Genomic DNA, 23,805 nt, shown 5'->3' on the forward strand with positions numbered 1-23,805 from the left:
CAAGTGAGTGGGAACTTCACTCGGAAGCCTTCCTTCAGATCTGCTTTCACTGGAGTACTCCAGTTGTAGGTCGGATGGCGTCCAAGCTGAACGCCAATGTACTCCAGTTCATGGGTTGACCTCGAGATCAGAGACCATCGCAGTGCATGCTCGGTTCTTCCATGGTACCAATTTCCATAACCCCTCTTCACTACGTCTAAGGTCCTTTTGGAAGCAGAAAGGGCCCCAGTGATCCCGGGAGACCCGCACTGACCATGTCAGGTTTTCTCACTTGCGGTGCTAGTATTTTTCCGTCTTAGTTCGACAAAACTGGAAATATGGTCTTTCTCGCAGGGAGCCTTCACCTGTAGTTCTTCCCTACCGCGTACCTTTAGATCTGTGGGACCTTAATGGTCCTGGGGATCTTACAGTAGACTCCTTTTTCGATCCAGAAAGACTTTACTATCAGGGAAGGTCACTCCCCTTTTTTCTCTGCGTTCTGGTCATCCGGATGAGTCTTCAGAGCTCGCCGCTCTGTTTTCTTTCAGTCTCTTTTTCTTATTACCATCAAAGCAAGGTTGCCCTCAAGCCATCCCCTTCCCTCGTTGCCAAGGTGGTTTTGTATTCCCACTGTTGCAGGAGCATCGTCCTCTCATCTCCTTCGGCTTCAGTCCACAAGACGGAAGGGGTTCTCCATAATCTGGAAGAAGTAAGTGCTCCGAGCGGGTACGTATCGAGGACGGCGTCCTTCCGAAGGTTGGACACTTTACTTGGGCTTCTCGATGGTAAGTAGGCTTTCTGACGGTCACAGGAAGTGTTTAACCGTTTCATCGGCCATGTTAGCCTGATGGATTCTTTTCACCATCAAGGAGTCCTTCCGTGCTAGATGTCAGCCTATCTCCCTGTCCGAGGGCTCTAGGCTCCAGACGTCTGAAGCACGACCGCAAGCTTACGAATTCCTCCAGTCCGCAGGCATTCTTGCAGCACTATAATTCACACACTTCCACAGATGTGTGTCTGGGCAGGTGGACTTTGCAGGCCGCGGTGGCGCACTTGTCAGTAGCGGTTACACGGCCTGATCTGATGATGTCCCCACCCAGGGACTGCTTTGGGACGTCCCATGGTCTGTGTCCCCCAATGAGGCGAAGGAGAAATAGGGATTTTTGTGTACTCACCGTAAAATCCTTTTCTCCGAGCCATTCATTGGGGGACACAGCTCCCTCCCTATTATTAGTTTGTACTTGTTTTTATCATTTGATATGTTATACTCTCCTATATATTGTGACATGCTATACGCTTATATGTTTTAATTGATCTCCTACTGCTTTTGCACCGAACTGGTTAGCTGGGGGCCAGCAGGAGGGTGTATACTGCAGGGGAGGAGCTAACTTTCTTTGTATTACTTAGTGTCAGCCTCCTGGTGGCAGCAGCATACACCCCATGGTCTGTGTCCCCCAATGAATGGCTCGGAGAAAAGGATTTTTCGGTGAGTACACAAAATCCCTATTTACCGTACTTACATGCAGAAATTGTAAGGCTCGTTTTGAGTTTTCCAAAAGACATGTGGGATTCACCAAATGGTTGGAAGAAAGTGGTGGTGTGGTGATCAGATGAGACCAAAGTTAAACTTTTCGGCCACCAAGGTAAATCGACACAACTAATCGCCCAAAGAACACCATCCTCACAGTGAAATATGGTGGTAGAAGCATCGTGCTGTGGGGATGTTTTTCTGCTTCAGGGACAGGGAAAATGGTCCAAGTCGAGGGGAAGATGGATGGTGCAAAATACAGGGATATTCTTGAGCAAAACCTGTTTGTCAATATTCTGAGACTGGGACGGAGGTTCACCTTCCAACAAGACAATGACCCAAAGCATACTGCTAAAGCAACACTTGATTGATTTAAGAAGAAACGTGTAAATGTTTTGGAGTGACCTAATTAAAGCCCAGACCTTAATCCAATTGTGAATTTGTGGTCAGACCTGAAGATTGCTGTTCACCAGAGGAAACCGTCTAACTTGACGGAACTGGAGCAGTTTTCCCTTTTAGGAATGGGCAAAAATTCCTTTTTCAAGATGTGGAAATCTCATAGACTTATCCAAAGCGACTTGTAGCTGTAATTGAGGCAAAAGGAGGTTCTACAAAGTACTGGCTTTAGGGGGTGAATAGTTATGCACACTGACGTTTTCAGTTATTTTGTCCTATTTGTTGTTTTCTTCACAATAAAAAGAAAACCAAATGTTCACAGTTGTAGACATGTTCTTTACATCACCAGGTGGAAACCCTAAAAAAGTAAAATTCCAGTTTGTGATGTAGCAAAACATGGAAAATACCAAGGTGTTGAATACTTTCAAAAGCCACTGTTTATAGAAAAATAAATACCGTATGCCCCATTGACAAATGTTGCATAGTCCAGGAGAGAGTGGCATAAGATATATATATATATATATATATACACACACACACAGTGGGGCAAAAAAGTATTTAGTCAGTCAGCAATAGTGCAAGTTCCACCACTTAAAAAGATGAGAGGCGTCTGTAATTTACATCATAGGTAGACCTCAACTATGGGAGACAAACTGAGAAAAAAAAATCCAGAAAATCACATTGTCTGTTTTTTTAACATTTTATTTGCATGTTATGGTGAAAAATAAGTATTTGGTCAGAAACAAAATTTCATCTCAATACTTTGTAATATATCCTTTGTTGGCAATGACAGAGGTCAAACGTTTTCTGTAAGTCTTCACAAGGTTGCCACACACTGTTGTTGGTATGTTGGCACATTCCTCCATGCAGATCTCCTCTAGAGCAGTGATGTTTTTGGCTTTTCGCTTGGCAACACGGACTTTCAACTCCCTCCAAAGGTTTTCTATAGGGTTGAGATCTGGAGACTGGCTAGGCCACTCAGGGACCTTGAAATGCTTCTTACGAAGCCACTCCTTCGTTGCCCTGGCGGTGTGCTTTGGATCATTGTCATGTTGAAAGACCCAGCCACGTTTCATCTTCAATGCCTTTGCTGATGGAAGGAGGTTTGCACTCAAAATCTCACGATACATGGCCCCATTCATTCTTTCATGTACCCGGATCAGTCGTCCTGGCCCCTTTGCAGAGAAACAGCCCCAAAGCATGATGTTTCCACCACCATGCTTTACAGTAGGTATGCTGTTTGATGGATGCAACTCAGTATTCTTTTTCCTCCAAACACGACAAGTTGTGTTTCTACCAAACAGTTCCAGTTTGGTTTCATCAGACCATAGGACATTCTCCCAAAACTCCTCTGGATCATCCAAATGCTCTCTAGCAAACTTCAGACGGGCCCGGACATGTACTGGCTTAAGCAGTGGGACACGTCTGGCACTGCAGGATCTGAGTCCATGGTGGCGTAGTGTGTTACTTATGGTAGGCCTTGTTACATTGGTCCCAGCTCTCTGCAGTTCATTCACTAGGTCCCCCCGCGTGGTTCTGGGATTTTTGCACACCGTTCTTGTGATCATTCTGACCCCACGGGGTGGGATTTTGCGTGGAGCCACAGATCGAGGGAGATCATCAGTGGTCTTGTATGTCTTCCATTTTCTAATTATTGCTCCCACTGTTGATTTCTTCACTCCAAGCTGGTTGGCTATTGCAGATTCAGTCTTCCCAGCCTGGTGCAGGGCTACAATTTTGTTTCTGGTGTCCTTTGACAGTTCTTTGGTCTTCACCATAGTGGAGTTTGGAGTCAGACTGTTTGAGGGTGTGCACAGGTGTCTTTTTATACTGATAACAAGTTTAAACAGGTGCCATTACTACAGGTAATGAGTGGAGGAAAGAGGAGACTCTTAAAGAAGAAGTTACAGGTCTGTGAGAGCCAGAAATCTTGATTGTTTGTTTCTGACCAAATACTTATTTTCCACCATAATATGCAAAAAAAAATGATAAAAAAACAGACAATGTGATTTTCTGGATTTTTTTTTTCTCAGTTTGTCTCCCATAGTTGAGGTCTACCTATGATGTAAATTACAGACGCCTCTCATCTTTTTAAGTGGTGGAACTTGCACTATTGCTGACTGACTAAATACTTTTTTGCCCCACTGTATGTATATATATATATATATATATATATATATATATATATATATATATATATATATATATATATATATATATATATATATATATATATATATATATATATATATTTATTTATTTAAGTGTTGCTTTATTCATGCTGTAAATACTAAAATCAACATGTTTATTGCAGTAGGGGAAGCCCAAAAAAGAAAAGCGCCCATTCTTTGTTCATAGGCAAAATAGTGAGCCCACTCCATGGATGAAAATCCACCACACATAATGGTCTCAGGATGCTGCTTTATTTTTGTCATCACTCGGGACTCATGGTCGTGCTCACCTCTCCTCTCCTTCTCCATGCAATCAGACACTGGGACATCTTGAAAATGTTGGTCTGAAGGGGCTTCATCAGAGAAAATACTTATACTGGAAGTACGGTGATTGGACTTCAGAGAACTGGGGTGAAGTTATTTTCTCAGATGAAGCTACCCTCAGGCTCTCGGACATCTGGAAGCATGAGGGTGCTCCACCAGATAATATAACTGTATCCCTGTCCTCTGCAGTCCAATCACTATTCTGCCTGTAAAGGTGTTTTCTCTGAAGCCCCCTTCAGACTGTCGAGTGTCCTTTTTCCAAATGTTCCTATGTAACATGGAAATGAAAATACCGAAGTATTGATAACCCACTACTTGGGGTCCTTGGTTTTCCTTGATAGCCTTGCTTAGTCCTTCTAGGATTGCAGGAGCTTCAGAGCAGATACTCCAGGAGACTGCAGCAGAGCTATGCACGTTGGTTGATTAAGGGGTTAAAGAGCGGCAAGCATTCCCCCAAAGATCAGTTATGGTGTCCCCATTTTAAGCTTGATTTTGCAGTCTGCCTAGTGCCTGTGATCCTTTCCAGGGTTCATACACGGCACCGATTAACACTACTCATGAAGGCGCTCAGATGCTCCTACTCTGCTGTTTATCACATTACTCCATGATTGTTCTCATTATATGAATATTCCGAAAAGCCACATTTGCCTAAAATTTGTTCTTTCACAAAGCGTTGCCATTGTGTGCGCTAATGCGCGGTTAGCAGGAAAGCGCGTCACTGACAAAAGCACAAATAAAATAGGAGAAATGTATTTGTTTCTGATGTGTTCCTGATACATTTTAGATTTTTACTTTCTTTTATATCGGCCTTTTGTACTTCTGTCAATTCGGGGGCACAATCCTCCATAATACGCAGAGCGCGGTGATCCGGAGACCTGCCTGCGCTATTGTGGCGCAGCAGGGAAGCTCCTGTACCTATAGGATGGAAGGAGCTGTGCCATGGTAATGGCATAATTAAGGCATATTAATGCGTGCCCGGTACGTGGCCGAATAGACATTACTGGCCATTATCTGTGTTGGCTTTTAGCCCTACAAGCTCAAATTAAATTCACGCTCCTAAAGGAAGTTTCCCTTGTGTTCCCCAATCTTGTGGTGGGATTAATCACTTATTTGTATGGAGTAATTGCTGTTTATTATAGCTTTACATTCTTGTCTTTGTTTTTTTAGGCAATACTTATAGTTGTCACTGTCGCCTTTGTTCAGGTAAGAGGCTGTTTTAATACATTTTTGCTTAGAGTATAGTTTCATGCTCTGAAAATGGGTGAAGAACCAGGTCCTGAGACCCCCATAATATATTGCTCAGAAGACCACTGAAAAGCGTGCAGCTCTGAAGGCAGAAATGCACAGCTTCCTGCTTGGACGTACACTGTGCGCTCTTGGTTCCTGATCTATGTTGACCTTTGATTAGTGGGTGGGGATCTCAGGACCTGGAAAATATTAGGAATATTACAGTGGGGCAAAAAAGTATTTAGTCAGTCAGCAATAGTGCAAGTTCCACCACTTAAAAAGATGAGAGGCATCTGTAATTTACATCATAGGTAGACCTCAACTATGGGAGACAAACTGAGAAAAAAAATCCAGAAAATCACATTGTCTGTTTTTTTAACATTTTTTTTGCATATTATGGTGGAAGATAAGTATTTGGTCAGAAACAAAATTTCATCTCAATACTTTGTAATATATCCTTTGTTGGCAATGACAGAGGTCAAACGTTTTCTGTAAGTCTTCACAAGGTTGCCACACACTGTTGTTGGTATGTTGGCCCATTCCTCCATGCAGATCTCCTCTAGAGCAGTGATGTTTTTGGCTTTTCGCTTGGCAACACGGACTTTCAACTCCCTTCAAAGGTTTTCTATGGGGTTGAGATCTGGAGACTGGCTAGGCCACTCCAGGACGTTGAAATGCTTCTTACGAAGCCACTCCTTCGTTGCCCTGGCGGTGTGCTTTGGATCATTGTCATGTTGAAAGACCCAGCCACGTTTCATCTTCAATGCCCTTGCTGATGGAAGGAGGTTTGCACTCAAAATCTCACGATACATGGCCCCATTCATTCTTTCATGTACCCGGATCAATCGTCCTGGCCCCTTTGCAGAGAAACAGCCCCAAAGCATGATGTTTCCACCACCATGCTTTACAGTAGGTATGGTGTTTGATGGATGCAACTAAGTATTCGTTTTCCTCCAAACACGACAAGTTGTGTTTCTACCAAACAGTTCCCGTTTGGTTTCATCAGACCATAGGACATTCTCCCAAAACTCCTCTGGATCATCCAAATGCTCTCTAGCAAACTTCAGACGGGCCCACACATGTACTGGCTTAAGCAGTGGGACACGTCTGGCACTGCAAGATCTGAGTCCATGGTGGCGTAGTGTGTTACTTATGGTAGGCCTTGTTACATTGGTCCCAGCTCTCTGCAGTTCATTCACTAGGTCCCCCCGCGTGGTTCTGGGATTTTTGCTCACCGTTCTTGTGATCATTCTGACCCCACGGGGTGGGATTTTGCGTGGAGCCCCAGATCGAGGGAGATTATCAGTGGTCTTGTATGTCTTCCATTTTCTAATTATTGCTCCCACTGTTGATTTCTTCACTCCAAGCTGGTTGGCTATTGCAGATTCAGTCTTCCCAGCCTGGTGCAGGGCTACAATTTTGTTTCTGGTGTCCTTTGACAGCTCTTTGGTCTTCACCATAGTGGAGTTTGGAGTCAGACTGTTTGAGGGTGTGCACAGGTGTCTTTTTATACTGATAACAAGTTTAAACAGGTGCCATTACTACAGGTAATGAGTGGAGGAAAGAGGAGACTCTTAAAGAAGAAGTTACAGGTCTGTGAGAGCCAGAAATCTTGATTGTTTGTTTCTGACCAAATACTTATTTTCCACCATAATATGCAAAAAAAATGATAAAAAAACAGACAATGTGATTTTCTGGATTTTTTTTTCTCAGTTTGTCTCCCATAGTTGAGGTCTACCTATGATGTAAATTACAGACGCCTCTCATCTTTTTAAGTGGTGGAACTTGCACTATTGCTGACTGACTAAATACTTTTTTGCCCCACTGTATGTAATGAGGCATACCCGTGCATTTGCTCCTATTACCTGCTCTTTTTCCTAGTGGCCACTCCGGGGCCAACAATAGTCACAGAAGAAGTTGTTTGGTTGCTCTTCCCAATGGCACCCTTACATTAAACCAAGTAAATGGGGGGCAATTCATTTAGATGTTTTCTCCAAAAATCTGGAATAGCCACCTTTAGTAGGGTGCAATATTTTTGTTCAACTCTGTAGTTTGTACAAAAATATTGGAACTTTTTCACTTTTCTAATCAATTTCCGACTAGCAACGCAAATATCGGCTTAGCGTGGTTGGGGCGTGATCTTTCCCATCCGTCAAATTCATTGTAAGTTACGCCTGACATGTAGGCCAGGCGCCAGGTGAACATTTGTGGCGACTGCATATGCTGTATATTAGACGTGCTTGATTTATTAACCGGCCAACACTGCTTATAGAGGCTTGTCCATTACGAAGACACCCACATCCTGCTCTCAATTTTTGCCCTTGTTAAAATTGCCTATACTCACTTGGCATTCGCATTTCTGGAGCGTCGCGTGAGGCTGTTGCGTCGCGTGAGGCTGTTGCGTCGCGTGAGGCTGTTGGGTCGCGTGAGGCTGTTGGGTCGCGTGAGGCTGTTGGGTCGCGTGAGGCTGTTGGGTCGCGTGAGGCTGTTGGGTCGCGTGAGGCTGTTGGGTCGCGTGAGGCTGTTGGGTCGCGTGAGGCTGTTGGGTCGCGTGAGGCTGTTGGGTCGCGTGAGGCTGTTGGGTCGCGTGAGGCTGTTGGGTCGCGTGAGGCTGTTGGGTCGCGTGAGGCTGTTGGGTCGCGTGAGGCTGTTGGGTCGCGTGAGGCTGTTGGGTCGCGTGAGGCTGTTGGGTCGCGTGAGGCTGTTGGGTCGCGTGAGGCTGTTGGGTCGCGTGAGGCTGTTGGGTCGCGTGAGGCTGTTGGGTCGCGTGAGGCTGTTGGGTCGCGTGAGGCTGTTGGGTCACTGTCCTCTTCTACAGACGTATAAGTAATCAAGAGTCCGCAGTAGTGGACAACTCCTTTAATGAATCAGGTCAGTACACTCTAGTGAGCGCTACATTAAGGTTAGCATGCGCTATGCCATTCTTAATGAATTGCCCCCATTTTACTTTTTCTAAGTGTTCCCAGATCCACTCTAAAATAGGCTTCAGAGCTGAAATCTCCCAGCAAGTCTTGCAGCTATATTAGCGCAGATCTTTCCGCTGCTGATTTCTTGCCAAACGTCATACACGCTTAGTGGTTGCAAATATAGTAATTTCCATGTTCCTCCTGTGGCAAATTGTGCTTCCAGGTCCACTGGGGTGTGAGACAAATGTACAGGTGTAGGTCCTTTTACTTCAGCCTGTATGCTGCTGTTGCTGTGCTTTTTAATATTGCTGTAAGAAAAAAGAAATGGGCTAGTATGAAAATATATATATTTTTTTTTTTTTTCATTTATAGGAGTATCGGTCTGAGAAATCACTGGAAGAGCTAAGCAAGCTCGTACCACCAGAATGTCACTGGTAGGATTGAATTCATGACTCTTGAGATTGTGTTTTTTTTTTTTTTTTTGATTTGTTTTTTTTTTTTCACTGGAAATTACAGTACAAATATCGCTGCATGTTATGTACATGGATAGCTCATGTCTTGGCTTCTTCATATTTGGATATCCTTTTGGATTTTTTTTTTGTTTTATTATTCCTATCATTGTGTATAGGTCATGGGTGGAATGAGACATGCGAATGAGCTTTCACCATCTCTATCGGCCACAACAGTGGTCTCTGGCTGCCGCACTGGACATGGAGTACCACCTCTTACCTACTGATGTCTGCAGCTCTTCTCTTGATTAGCCACATTACGCGGCGTCATCACTACGGCGTGACACACGTGATGTCGCAGCAGGTCGGCTAATAAGAGGCGTTGATGTCAGCAGATATAAGGCAATACTCAACCGTCTGTGCATCGGCCGCAGACCACTATCTTGGCCGATGGAATGGGATATGCAAATTGATTCGCACCAACTCTAGTCATAAACATACAGTTTACAAACCAAAATCCGACTGAACTTGTTTTTTCGCTAGTAAAATGCTATAAAAACGCATACATTATGCATCCCATCTTTTAGAATGCTTTCCGCAATTTTTGTGCACGATGCATTTTTTTCCGCAAAAAAAACGCATCGTGGTAAAAAATGCAGCGTGTTCATTAATTTTGCAGATTTTTTGCAGATTTCTCACTATATTATTGCATTGGGAACCTCTAGAAAAATCCGGAAAAAAAAAGCATTAAAAACGCATGCGGATTTCTTGCAGAAAATGTCCTGTTTTGCTCAGGAAATTTCTGCAAAAAATCCTGAACGTGTGCACATAGCCTTAGGAGTCTGCAAGTCGTCTCAGTGTAGAGGGATATGCATTAATTTCAATTTCACTATTGAATTCACATTTGTATTGATACAAAAAAACAAACAAACAAAACTTTAGAATGAACATTTTATGACGTCACGTCTCTTATTTTGGCCCCCCAACAACTCAACGTTCTTGCTTAAATGGGCTTTCTCTCTAGGAAGATGCGGTTAAACACCTGCTAGATATTTAGTAGGAGTTTGGTCTTAAAGGGCCACTGTCACCCCCTCCAGCCGTTATAAACTACAAGAGACACTTTGTGCAGCAGTAATGCTGCATTCTAACAAGGTGGCTCTTTTAGTTTTTGGTGCATGTATTCCCAAAATAAAACGTTTTATTACTTCTCCAAAGTACCTGTCTTTATCCAGGGAGGCAGGTCCTCACCCCCCTGCTTGAACCGCCACACTGCCGTCACTCAAATATTCAGGGGCTCCGGGTGCCGCCCCCTCCGTGCTGTTTTTGCTTGAAATCCGGCGCCTGCGCTGTGTACCACTGTGTGGGGCAGGCGCAGTGAGCTCTGGCCGTCTGACGTCACAGCCAGGCTTGCAGACTGCGCCTCCGCGGGCAGTGCGGCCACCCACCTTGGGAATCCCAGCCCCCCAGTGTTATGCATTATGCACAGTGCGGGGCTGGGATTCATAGGCAGGGGGGCCGCACAGGCACAGTCTGCAAGCCTGGCTGTGACGTCAGACGGCCAGAGCTCACTGCGCCTGCACCAGACAGTGGTACACAGCGCAGGCACCGGATTTCAAGTGAAAACAGCGCGGAGGGGGCGGTGCCCGGAGCCCCTGAATATTTGAGTAACGGCAGTGTGGCGGTTCAAGCAGGGGGGTGAGGACCTGCCTCCCTGGATAAAGACAGGTATTTTGGAGAAGTAATAAAACGCTTTATTTTGGGAATACATGCACCAAAAACTAAAAGAGCCACCTTGTTAGAATGCAGCATTACTGCTACACAAGGTGTCTCTTTTAGTTTATAACGGCTGGAGGGGGTGACAGTGGCCCTTTAAAGGATTAGGCATGTTTACAATCCAAGATGCCCAATTCTTTTCATCATTTTTTTTTTCTTCTGACATCTACCATTAGAAAGCAGTCAGTCTCCACATTAAAGGGAACCTGTCACCCCAAGAATTGTATATGAGCTAAGGCCACTGGCATCAGGAGCCTATCTATAGCATTCTGTAATGCTGTAGATAAGCCCCCGATGTATCCTGAAAAACCGGTAAGTAAAACAAGTTAGAATTATACTCACCCAGAGGCGGTCCTGCTGCGGTCTGGTCCGATGGGCGTCGCGATCCGTGTCTGGCGCCTCCCATCTTCATGCGATGACATCATGCTGATTTGCCCTATTGAGGGCAGAGCAAAGTACTGCATTGCGCAGGTGACGGGAAAGGTCAGAGAGGCCCTGCGCACTGCAGTACTTTACTCTGCCCTCAATAGGACAGACAAAGTACACCTGCGCCGGAGCCGCAGCAGGAAGACAAGAAGAGGACGTCATCTGATAAAGATGGGAGGCCCCGGACCGGACCGCGACACCCATCGGACCTGGACCGCCCCTGGGTGAGTATAATCTAACCTTTATTTCTCATCTTTCAGAATACATCGGGGGCTTATCTACAGCATTCCAGAATGCTGTAGATAAGCCCCTGATGTCGGTGGCCTTAGCTCATATATGATTTTTGAGGTGACAGATTCCCTTTAAACAGTTGGCCAGTCCTGCCAATATGTTACAATGACTTTATGGGTGGTTTCACAGCTTTTTATAGCTTGTTAACGGATTGCCTTTTAGCCGCACAACTTTTTCTGTGAATGTATTCGATATGCCATATATCTCTGTAGCTATATAAAGTAAAAAACGGCTGGTAGCCAATGATCAGTGGCTGGTAGCTTAGATGGAGAACATGTATAACAATATGAAACTGTCTTTGTTTTAGTATACGGGAAGGAAGATTGGAGCACACACTTGCCAGGGAGTTGGTACCTGGAGATACAGTTTGCCTGTCGGTTGGAGACCGAGTTCCTGCAGATTTACGGTTATTTGAGGTGCGTGTTTGTAGTTCACCGTTCTTGCTGGAAATAACCAAAGTTTAACACTTCCAGTTTTTCATGTGAATAAAGTACTGTGACTACTACTCTCCTCATATAGGAAGTTGTGTGGTGAGAGTGCTGGTTTTGGAAAAGTTTACTGTATACACCTTTTGGGTCATGGCCGAAATTGAATCCACTTTCCTATATGGGAATTACACTGGAAGTTCATCTCGGGAGACACTTCTTCACTCCATACATTGTGAACCATGTACATCCGAAAAATGTTTGATTCCACTTGTGCAGCCATATTTAAAGAGAGCCTGCCGCTTGCCATAAATGTGTACGGTATTTTCTGCAGAGTGTGTAAATGCCGCGGTTCACCTGAAATCTAGTCTTTTAGGGAACTGAGCGTGGTCCTCAAGAAGATGTCCACAGAGGAGTTAACACGCCCAGTTGCCTTTAAAAGTGTATTAACATTTAGCGAAAAGGGGTCTATATCTGTGGGGCGGAGAGGTGCAGGAGAACAGCAGCCTTCACAACGGGTAAAATAATGATACACTTCAGAAAAGTGGCAGGTTCTTTCTAATTACCACTATTGGCAAAAACATGGCAATTATCTTCTATAAATAAGCAAATGAGCTCTTATAGCTCTAACATATACCTGGTCTCTAGTCATTTTTACAGAAAAGTGCTGATGGGCTTTTAAAGAATTTTCTGTGTTTATAGGGAAAAATGAGAGACACCTTTCAGTTTTAGAGAACTTCAAGGGTCAGTCCAGAGTCACATTAGCGTTTTAAGGTACCTTCACACTAAACGATATCGCTAGCGATCCGTGACGTTGCAGCGTCCTGGCTAGCGATATCGTCCAGTGTGACACACAGCAGCGATCAGGCCCCTGCTGTGATGTCGTTGGTCGCTGCAGAAAGTCCAGCACTTTGTTTCGTCGCTGGATCTCCCGCTGACATCGCTGAATCGGCGTGTGTGACTCCGATTCAGCGATGTCTTCGCTGGTAACCAGGGTAAACATCGGGTTACTAAGCGCAGGGCCGCGCTTAGTAACCCGATGTTTACCCTGGTTACCAGCGTAAAAGTAAAAAAAACAAACGCTTTATACTTATTTTCCGCTGTCTGTCCTCGACGCTGTGCTTCTCTGTACTGGCTGTGAGCACAGCGGCCGGAAAGCAGAGTGGTGACATCACCGCTCTGCTTTCCGGCCGCTGTGCTCACAGTGAGTGCAGAGAAGCACAGCGCCGGGGACAGACAGCAGAAGGTAAGTATGAAGCGTTTGTTTTTTTTTACTTTTACGCTGGTAACCAGGGTAAACATCGGGTTACTAAGCGCGGCCCTGCGCTTAGTAACCCGAGTTACCGGCATAGTTGGTCGCTGGAGAGCTGTCTGTGTGACAGCTCTCCAGCGACCAAACAGCGACGCTCCAGCGATCTGGATCGTTGTCTGGATCGCTGCAGCGTCGTTTAGTGTGAAGGTACCTTAACATTTGATGCAATATAATAATGACCCTCGGCTCCAGCTCTGCTGCGGGCGTGATCAGTGTCAGTGCCCCAATCCTCACACAAGCGAATTGCAGCTTGGTGCGGAGGAGACGGAGAGAGTAATTTCTCCATCTCCTCCATTGTCAGCAGGAATCGCAGTGCACTCTGATGATATCTGAGTGCAGTTCGATGTTTCACACGCACCCATAGACTTATGAGTGCACACTATCCGAATCTTGCATACAGTCGCAGCATTATTCCCATAGGCCTAATTTTAAAGAGGCAAAGGACTCTTCAGTAGTGCGTGATGTACATAATCTGTGGTGGTATGGTGCCGCATAGATTAGAAGTGAGAAAGCAAGAAACATAATAAAAGGTGCTTTATTAAATAACAATTTTAAAATTAGAGATGCAAATTAAAAAGACAGGGCAAAAAGGAGCCTCCAAAAAGAGGTGGGGATAGAGACCAGCTATAAATACAGTAAAACAAGATGGTGGTAGTGTGCACTGTGAGAAATGAAAAATGCCCCTGAGTAAGCGGAATGTGACAGAAAAAAGGGCAAATGTGCATAGGGTTAATGCATCGCTTAATTTAAATGTATATTTCTTAACTGGAGGCAAAGAGAGTATCTGCCCAAGACATGGAGGACAAATCCGTATTCACACTTCTAAAAAGGAATGAAGTGATGCATATAGATAGGATGTCATTTGTATGGGTGAATTCCCATATACCATCACTGCCAATAAGTTTTCAAGAAGCAACTGTCTGAGTATCAAGAAGAATTTGCATATTAAATTTCCCAGAGGAGCATTGCGTGGCGAATAAGCCTCCTTACCTTGACAAGCCAGAGCTGGTATGTCACTCTCCATAAGGAGAAACGTTGCCCCTTAGACCCCAGTCCAGAGCCTCTCACCTAGCCAAATTAGTTCTCATGCTTCGCACTGACGAGGGCCAACAGCCCGAAACACCGCGTCTGTGAATTGAGATACTGATTTGGCTTTTATCCTAAGTCATATTGCAAGACTCGTTAAAGGGTTGATTGTGACTTGTAGGATCGCTGCTTTCAACAGGTGGCGCTATAGAGTTTAAGTCCTCTTTTTCTCTGAAGAGGCAACTTTCATATCAAGAAGGAATCCTAATCAGATGTAATCGTTTACTTACAGTAAAGCTGACACCCAGGTTTAGGATCTGCTGGTGACAATCCCCTCGCCCTTTTTTGCCCTGTCTTTTTAACTTGTATCTCTAAATTTAAAATTGTTCTTTAATAAAGCATCTTTTATTTATATTTCTTACTTCCTCACTTCTTATCTACTGTATGTGACACCATACCTCCATAGATTATGGACATCATACTGTCTATGATGTCCTATCTGAGCAGAAAAAAAAAGCGCCACTGAGAACACAAACACAGAATTAAACTGGTACGATGGCAGTCTGATTTTTAATTTTATTGTATTCGTCCAATTTTTAAAAGCAAGAAGGAGCGAGCACTTAGTCTGAAACGCAATAGAAAATTTCAATGAATAAATCTTTAAAAAACTAATAACTCTTGTAATTTAAGTAATTGTAAAATTCCCTTCCATTCACGCCGCGCTGCAATTTAGGGTGCGTCTCCACGGGCCGGATTGCTGGCGCTTTGAACGGAACGGAGACCCCGCTCTGCCCAAAGGGCCGCCTCCTTCTGTACTGGCGGTGATTCTGGATGTGTTCATTGCACACATCCGGAATCTCCGCACCCCATACATAGGACCCTGTGATTTACCTTAGGGCAACGGAGCGTCGCCGCAAGGTAAACGGACATGCTGCAGTCTGAAAAGACACGCCGCATGTCCGTAAACGCAGGGCCGCCGGATGAGTGTTTGCACGCATAGTGGAGACGGGATTTCATAAAATCTACTATGCTGTAACATCTGGACGCTGCGGCGCTGCGCAGCGTCCAATCCGGAGCTAATCTGGATGTAATCAGGCCCATGGAAACATTCCCTTAGGGTTGTGTTATATTACCCACTTCCCCAGTGCATGATGGGATACTCCAACAAATGGTCTTCTGCTGGCGATAACTGCTGTCACTCCCCTTTTTGCCCTAGGACATGCAGACACCCCCTCACTTTGTTTACCTCCCTAAGGGGCTTCAGGGGGCTGTAATACATTTGTTCTCTTGGCCAATGAATTGACGTAATCACTGATGTCCGTTTCATAGGGTGGGCTGTGTTTTCTGCTGTTTATGCGTCCGTTGTATAGCCCTTTATCACTCCGTTTCATGTACTGGGCAGGATATATTGTTCAGCCCTTTAAACTTCCCTCTGCAGTCCCTCTTCAGGTCGCTCCTTCGCTGGCGTGACGGTGACCTGTGATACTATTATTGATTCCTTTGAACGTGCGCCCATTGTCTTTATCAGAGGCACTGATTGTTTAGCCTAACTGGGTATGGAGGTGATAATAACATGACCCCTGCCCAGTACCGCTAAACCACCATTGCCTCTGGTAAAGATATTTACAGGACCACAATGGGAGCACGCTCAAAGGAATCAATAATAGTAGTATCACAGGTTGCTGGAAGAGGGAAGTGACGAGGGCTGAAGAAAACATACTGCCCGGCTCATGAAATGGATGTTGGTGATGTCACGTTTCATGGGCACTAAAGGTGATTGCAACAGCAGAGGAGCGCTCTGAATGCCAGTGATGACGGGAGCGTGTACTGAGCGTATGGCTTACAACGGACGCATACGCAGTAGAAGGTACACAGCCCACCCTATGAAACGGACGTCCATGATTACGTCTCTTTCCATGGGCCAAGAGAACAAGTGCGTTACGGACCGTGATGACTGGGAGTGTCGGGATGTCCCCACCCCATCAGTGACTGTTCATTTCAGGGTGGAAAGGGGAGTGACAGCAGTTTCAGCCAGCAGATGACGATTCCTTTGAATATCCCATCATGAACTAGGATTCTCGAACGAATAGTCATAGAAAATGGTTAATAGAAAAAAGAATCCTTAATTGCAGTACTTGTTGAATGGTAATGATTTTTACCATGACTTGATAAATCTTGAAAAAACGAGTAACTTTTATAAATTAAGTGAAATTTATTTTTGGGTTAAAATTAACCCTTTAATACCAGACGATGCAAAGAATGTACCTTATTTATCGCCAGGGTTCGTGCTTCTGGGGTAGATTTGGCACATCTCACTGGTATTGTTGAATGCTTTTTCATTCAAGGCTTCTGTTTTCTATGAAAACATTTGAGCATTTCTGCTCTTGCTTGAATCTTTAGACTAGACGGTTTTCCCCCTTTTTGCCTGGCTTGCTTCTACCAGGATGTTTTGCCAATATAATTCAGACACCATTAATAAATGTCACACATTTTGGGCTCCAGCTTTTGAAAAACTATAATGATTCTCAAATGGTATTCAAATCACACAATTCTGGCACAAGGTAGGCACACCAGTGTTTTTTTTTTTTTAGTGAAGTGTATGCCAGAATAATGGCCCCTTTTTTAAATGATAGAAGTATGTGCACCCAATATCTGTTAAACACAGGTAAACTTGCTGAGTTTTTCAAGCAGAAGATGCTTCAGAAAACTCTGGAGCATTTTGGCTGTAACATCTTTGACGTGTTTTATTTTTTTCCCTTTTTTTTCACATTGTTTTTGAAGTCTGTTTTGTGTGTTTTTTTTTTTTGTTTTTTTATTTTATTAGATGTTCAAATGACTGAACATATGCCCGCACGTCATTTTTCCATACAAGCACACATACATTGTTTAGGGTGTTTGATTGGTTTCTCTGGCAGTTTCTCTTGTGCACATACCGCTAGTCTGCCCCCTTGCCTTTTTTAGATTGTGCCCCCTGGGGTATGAATTTCTTTGAAGCTTGCGTGTCTGTGACAAAAATGATCAGGCCATACCTGATACCTTGGACAGAGAATGAAAATGAAGTATAAAGCCGGAGAGCACTTTTCCATTGAATTTTTCTCAAATGTATAAAAAAAGAATGTGTTTTTGTCTAGAACAGTGGAGTTAGGCATTCCCTTTGAAGATTTTCTCCGGCGGCAGAGACAATCCATGTTTACTCTCCAGTCCTGGAGTGTCGTGTCCTTTACACAGATGAGCTGCTGGCAAATGGAGTAGAAAATGCTCTGCACGCACAGTCGGAGCTCGGCGCTTTTGATGTTCTTTGCATTCTGTTTGCAGTGTCCATATTGCAGGGGATTACCTCCACTGCCTTAATGTCCCCAATCATTCCTTCCCGTAATGGATGGTCACTAAGCAGGCTATGCCGGGCTCTGATGAGCCTGTACACGGATGTAGTAACCTGCCGCTCTGTTATCGTTCCACTTTGATTCTAGCAATGTAATAGTTTTGCATTTGCTGAAATGAGAGACAATGAGCGGAGCGGTGACAGGATGGTCTTGGATAACCTTTAGGTCTGCAAAAAAAAAAAGCTTCAAAGAAATGTAAAATCCTTTGTGGTCGACCATCTGTATGTGTGGCTGCTATTTCAGGCCTGATTTTAGAAATGCTGAATTGAAGAGGGCTGATTTACATGGAATGAGGTTAATACCGTGTAAGGGTCTAAATCTCCGAGCCACAATATGATGAGGAACAAATGGCCAGTGTGCGAGATGTTCACTCACGGAATGAGCATGAACTCAGCCGTCCAGAGGAGACGCTCTGCTGCAGGACCGGCATACGGCTGTGTCTGCGTGCGGAGGTTCTGTCCTATGACGGTCAATGGACCTTTGTGTGACTGGTAGTTTTTTGGGTATGTACGCTTGACATCCAATATTGGGTAACCCCTTACGAAGGGGCCCTCAGAGTGCTGCAGAAAATACAGGTACTTCATACAAAATTAGAAGATCATCAAAAAAGCCATAATCCATATCATTAACAGATAAACACTTGAAATACATCACTCTGTTTGTAATGACTCTATATAATATACGAGTTTCATTTTTTATTAACTTTTTGATCATCTAATCTAGTGAGAAGCACTTGTAGAAATGGGAAGGAGAACAAAATGGTGGTGCGCTTGCCTTCCACTGAGGACAAGTCTGCGTGAAAACCTGGTAGACCTTGTTTGGTCAGGGTGTAGGAACACACGGCAGGTATCCAGGTTAGAAATGGGAGAGAAGGCCCATGATCACTGGTCTCCAGCACCAATGAAGAAAAATGTTAAAACATAACTTTTACTGTGCAATTAAGAACACTGAGGAAAAAATAAAAAGATGAGATTAAGGACCCATAAGCTTTACGTTTCTGGCTAGCAACCCTTATTCACCTCATAGCTCTATAACAGCTGTGAATCAGGACTGCTAACACGAAATTTGTAAGCTTAAAGATCCTTAATCCAATCTTTGTTTTTTTTTTTTTCTCACCATATTTTTAATTGCACAGTAAAAGTTGTGTTTAATATTTTTTTTCATTGGTGCTGGAGCCCAATCCTCAGACTACAGCACGGGATCGCAAATAATAATTTGTTTGAGGTAAAACATGCCAAAACACATGCTTACGCTGCATTTTTACTCTCCATCTTACGCATGACACAAAAAAACAATGCTGCATCAGCATGCGTTTGCGTTTATACTCATGGTGGAGGTGGTGACTTCATTTCCTGGACATACGCAGTCTGAAGTACGCAGTATCGAATGCATGCGTATGCCTGTCCTAGTGTACCAATGCGATCCCATAAACAGTAATGCGTTGTTTTGAGGCACTCATCCGCATGCGCTTGACGCCTCAAAAAAAGTAACATGTTGCGTTTGCCGCACACCGCGAAATGATACATGCGTATGCATCTGCATGTGAACTTAGGCTAACGCGTGTCCCTGCATGCACAATGTTAAATATATGTACGCAAGACGCATGCGGATCGGTACGCAGGTATACGCTATGCACACATACGCTATAGTGAACCCAGCCTTACCCAATCATCTGTGATCCTGTGCTGTAATGTCTGTATACTGCCCCCCACCCTGCCCAGGAGATGTGGTGTGATCAGAGCATTGTCCTGTACGGTCAGACACAGACATTACACCGTACACAGCAGGGGCACAGTTATAAGATTATCTCCGCACAGGAACATTTTATTTAAACATCCAATTGTGGAACTTATTATTACTCCAAGATCGATTTGATTAAAATCAGTTTTAAGATTAATTTTGTTTGTGGGAAAACCCCTTTAACTAGTAGTCTGTACACAGCTGCCATCATTTACGGGGATTCTGAGTAACACCATGTAAAGATTAATGTTTTGGTACTGCAAATCTGTCACCAGATTTTATACTCCATAATACATATGTTGCTAGCTAGATTGCTGTTAGACCTGATTAGACGGGTATAATTAGCTGTACAATCCGGATATTAAGATCAGTTTACTTATAGAATTAAATGGCGTTGCCAATTTGGCTTTTTTTTATTTTTTCTTGACAACTCATGAAAAAAATCAGACTGACAATATACCGTATATTTTTTTACAGACACACTGGAAAGCCATAATAACTTAGATTATAAGTGATACGTCTTCATCTCAGAATTATTGGCTGTAGACCTCAGCTGCAGTCATTGTAAACTGTAGTATAATTGGTCAAAATAACCTGTATAACTTCGGCTTTAAAGAAGAAAAATAAAATAAAATTAAGGACATATGTACAATTTTCATAGTCATGAAAATGCTGAAAAATCTTTAAATGAGGTGTGTCCAAACTAATGGTCTGCACTCTGTGTGTGTGTGTGTGTACGTACGTACGTACGTACACACACACACACACACACACACACACACACACACACACACACACACACACACACACACACGTGGCCCGATTCTAACGCATCGGGTATTCTAGAATATGCATGTCCACGTAGTATATTGCCCAGCCATGTAGTGTATTGCCCAGCCACGTAGTAGGCCAGCCACGTATGTAACAGGTTAAAAAAGACTTAAAATAAACATACTCACCCTCCGAACAGGCCCCTTGTAGTCCTGACGTCAGCTTCCGGTCCCAGGGTTGGTATGAGCGCAGGACCTGTGATGACGTCGCGGTCACATGACCGTGACGTCATGGCAGGTCCTTCTCACATAGCATCTTTGGAACTGGAACCTGCCGCTTGCACTGCCGAGGACAGTGCTACGTCGGAGGGTGAGAATAACCTTTTTTTTAAATTTATTTATTTTTTTAATTATTATTCTTATTTGTAACATTAGATCTTTTTACTATTGATTCTGCATACGCATCAATAGTAAAAACTTGGTCACACAGGGTTAATAGCAGCGTTAATGGAGTGCGTTACACCGCGGCATAACGCGGTCCATTAACGCTGCCATTAACCCTGTGTGAGGGCTGACTGGAGGGGAGTATGGAGCGGGCACTGACTGCGGGGAGGAAGGAACGGCCATATTGCCACCGGACTGTGCCCATTGCTGATTGGTCGTGGCAATGGTCGTGGGCGTTTTGCCATGACCAATCAGTGACTTGGATTTCCATGAGACAGAGGCCGCGACCAATGAATATCCGTGACAGAAAGACAGACGGAAGTGACCCTTAAACAATTATATATTTTTATTATCTTAGTTATTATTTTTTTATCTTAAATTTTTTTTGTTTGTTTTATTAACAGGGCAAAATCGTGCCTTATTTTTACTGAATATACTGGAATTTCTGAACGATTTGCAACCCCGCTCGTGAATGCAAATGTGTTCAGTGTTAGCCCGACCACCCTGACTGACCTCTGCAGCTTGTACTGCGCAGCAGGAGGGGGGAGGAGCGGTCTGCCTGGGTGGGCGTAGGTGCAATGTCTGGCCAGCTGGGCGATCATTGATTTGCTGGGTAGAAGCAGACAGGCCAGCCGGAGACCGGATATACTAGAGTCCTGAGCACTCGCTCTATAGCTGGACTCATCAGATCTGTTTAATGTGCAGTTTGTATCATGAAACTTGGTTCTGATCCGCTGTGACTTTACTGAGCATTATGTGCTCTCATCTATGGGTGGTTTCTCCTTAGATTATGAGATGGGTGCAGTTAATAAATGGGCAGTGAGTGGAGAACATTTAATAATGTAATACCGCGTGTTGAAAAATCCCATCTAAAGTCTGCTCAGAATGCTCTTGGAGGGGAGGCTTCGAGCTCCATAATTGGAGATCTATCAAATTGGCAAATGCAAGAAGACCAAGGGGATGCTGTAATAAAATGCACTTTCCTGGCTGCTAAAGAAGGGAGATTGCTTTTATTAACTGGTGCATTGCTGGGTAACCAGTTTTCTGCCCCCTATCTATAAGCAGTGACATGTTCTCACCCATGTGGTGCCTACAGATCTGTCTATACAGCCCGTATCTTATACCTGTGCGGCTCTTCGTAAATGCCATCAAGAAAATGTATTTTGATTATAATTCTGATAAAATGTAGCTGTTTGCCCATTAATCACTGAAAGCATCTCTCTCCTCCTCTGTAAGGCTATGGATCTGTCTGTGGATGAATCCAGTTTAACAGGAGAGACTGCTCCATGCTCCAAATCCACAGCCCCCCAACCAGCTGCCACTAATGGAGACCTCACATCGAGAAGCAACATCGCCTTCATGGGAACGCTTGTCCGATGTGGCAAAGCAAAGGTAAAAAGCACAGGAAGCCTCTGATTTATTACTTACCATTATCTTCTCTTGTAAAGGTTGTTGCCAGATACACAGAATTCTTTTATTTTTAAGCTCCTTTTTATTGAAGGTTCTAGAACCTAACAAGGTTACATCATAGGACAGAAGAGCAATGGCAGGTCTCATTGTGCAGAAACACTGTCTGGCAAAGTGAAAGTTGCCCTCAACGTACAAAGTGATAATCTTGGGTGTCCAAAGGCCTAGGACACCGCTGTCAGGCACCAAGTATCACATATTCTAATCATGGCAGAATACTGTTATTGCCTGGGGGCTAATGTGGCTCCAAGGAGAATCAAATCAAGGCTTCTAAAATGCATCACATTTTTGAGGACCACAGCTATTCTTTAAACCATCCTTGTGGGAAGCTGCAGTATTTACCATATTGACCCAGTGTTAAATTCATGGGAGTTGTTTATCCATCCATCGTTACGGGCCAAAAATAATGTTTCCCCAAGGTATTGGTGCCAGGCCTCTTCATCAAGGCTTCCCTATAAATACACCTTAGGACGTAATAGTACAGGTGATTGTATGATCTTCATGAGGATAGCTATGACCTTCTTGCAAAATTCTCCAATAGGTGTATAAAATCTGCGCCTCTTCCCCCACACCTATGGCAATCTACAATCGTGGACCTACCCATTTTATATAACCTGCTAGGAGTCAGGTAGCCGTAACGGACTCCATAGTTTAGTTTAATTGATGGTGAAGCAGATTGTGGGGAGGTCAAGGCCTCTCCCCAATCCTCTGATAAGGAGGGCATTGTGATCCTCCATTTGGCTTCAATGATGACGTGAATCTCCTGTTTAGTGACTGGGTGTATTAAAAAAAAAATAAAAATCCACTCCTTGGTTGAAGGAATCAAAAACACCAATATGTGTATATAATCTATATATCTGTGCGTTATAAATAAATGTTTCTACTGTATATACAGTCATGGCCAAAAGTGTTGGCACCCTTGAAATTCTTATAGAAAATGATTGCAATTACACAAGTTTTTTTGTTCACATTCACTGAGGGGGAAAAAAAAAAGGCAAATATGATTTCATTTCATAAAAAAACACAAAAATGGGTCGGCAAAATTGTTGGCACCCTCAACTTAATAGTTGGTTGCACATCCTTTGGAATAAATAACTGCAATCACTTCCTATAACCATAAACAGGCTTCTTACACGTCTCAACTGGAATTTTGGACCGCTCTTATTTTGCAAACTGCTCCAGGTCTCTCGTATTTGAAGGGTGACTTCTCCCAACATCAATTTTAAGATCTCTCCACAGGTGTTCAATAGGATTTAGATCTGGACTCATTGCTGCCACTTCAGAACTCTCCAGCGCTTTGTTTCTATCCATTTCTGGGTGCTTCTTGAAGTATGTTTAGGGTCATTGTCCTGCTGGAAGACCCATGACCTAGGACGCAAACCCAGCTTTCTGACACTGGGCACTACATTGTGACCCAAAATTCTTTTTCAGTATTTGAATTTCATGAACCCTTTCACATAATCAATGCAGCCAGTGCCAGAAGCAGCAAAACATCCCCAAAACATCTTTGTACCTCCCTCATATTTGACTGTTGGTACTGTGTTTTTATGTTGTAGCCATCATTCCATTTGTGCTTTAAGAAAAAGCTCCATCTTGGTCTCATCTATCCACAAGACGCTTTCACGGAAGGAATTTGGTTCACTCGCGTACATTTTGGAAAACTGCAGTCTAGCTTTTTAATGTCTGTCAGCAGTGGGATCCTCGTTGATCTCCTGGCATTGTTTCATTTCATTCAAATGTTGACTGATAGTTTGCGCTGACACTGAAG

At 43.8% G+C, this 23,805-nt stretch overlaps 1 protein-coding gene across 3 annotated transcripts in view; it reads left to right on the plus strand.

Moving 5' to 3' along the window:
* The window catches only part of ATP2C1 (ATPase secretory pathway Ca2+ transporting 1), a 227,215-nt gene that overhangs the window by 133,192 nt on the left and 70,218 nt on the right, over nt 1-23,805 (plus strand). For all 3 annotated transcript variants that reach the window (XM_069730072.1, XM_069730071.1, XM_069730070.1), the window contains 4 exons: nt 5,566-5,601; nt 8,904-8,965; nt 11,778-11,886; nt 21,807-21,962. In XM_069730072.1, the coding sequence (XP_069586173.1) occupies nt 5,566-5,601; nt 8,904-8,965; nt 11,778-11,886; nt 21,807-21,962 (363 nt within the window). The remainder of the gene's footprint in view (nt 1-5,565; nt 5,602-8,903; nt 8,966-11,777; nt 11,887-21,806; nt 21,963-23,805) is intronic.

This window comes from Ranitomeya imitator, chromosome 6, assembly GCF_032444005.1.
Source record: "Ranitomeya imitator isolate aRanImi1 chromosome 6, aRanImi1.pri, whole genome shotgun sequence".
NCBI classification, from domain to species: Eukaryota; Metazoa; Chordata; class Amphibia; order Anura; family Dendrobatidae; genus Ranitomeya; species Ranitomeya imitator.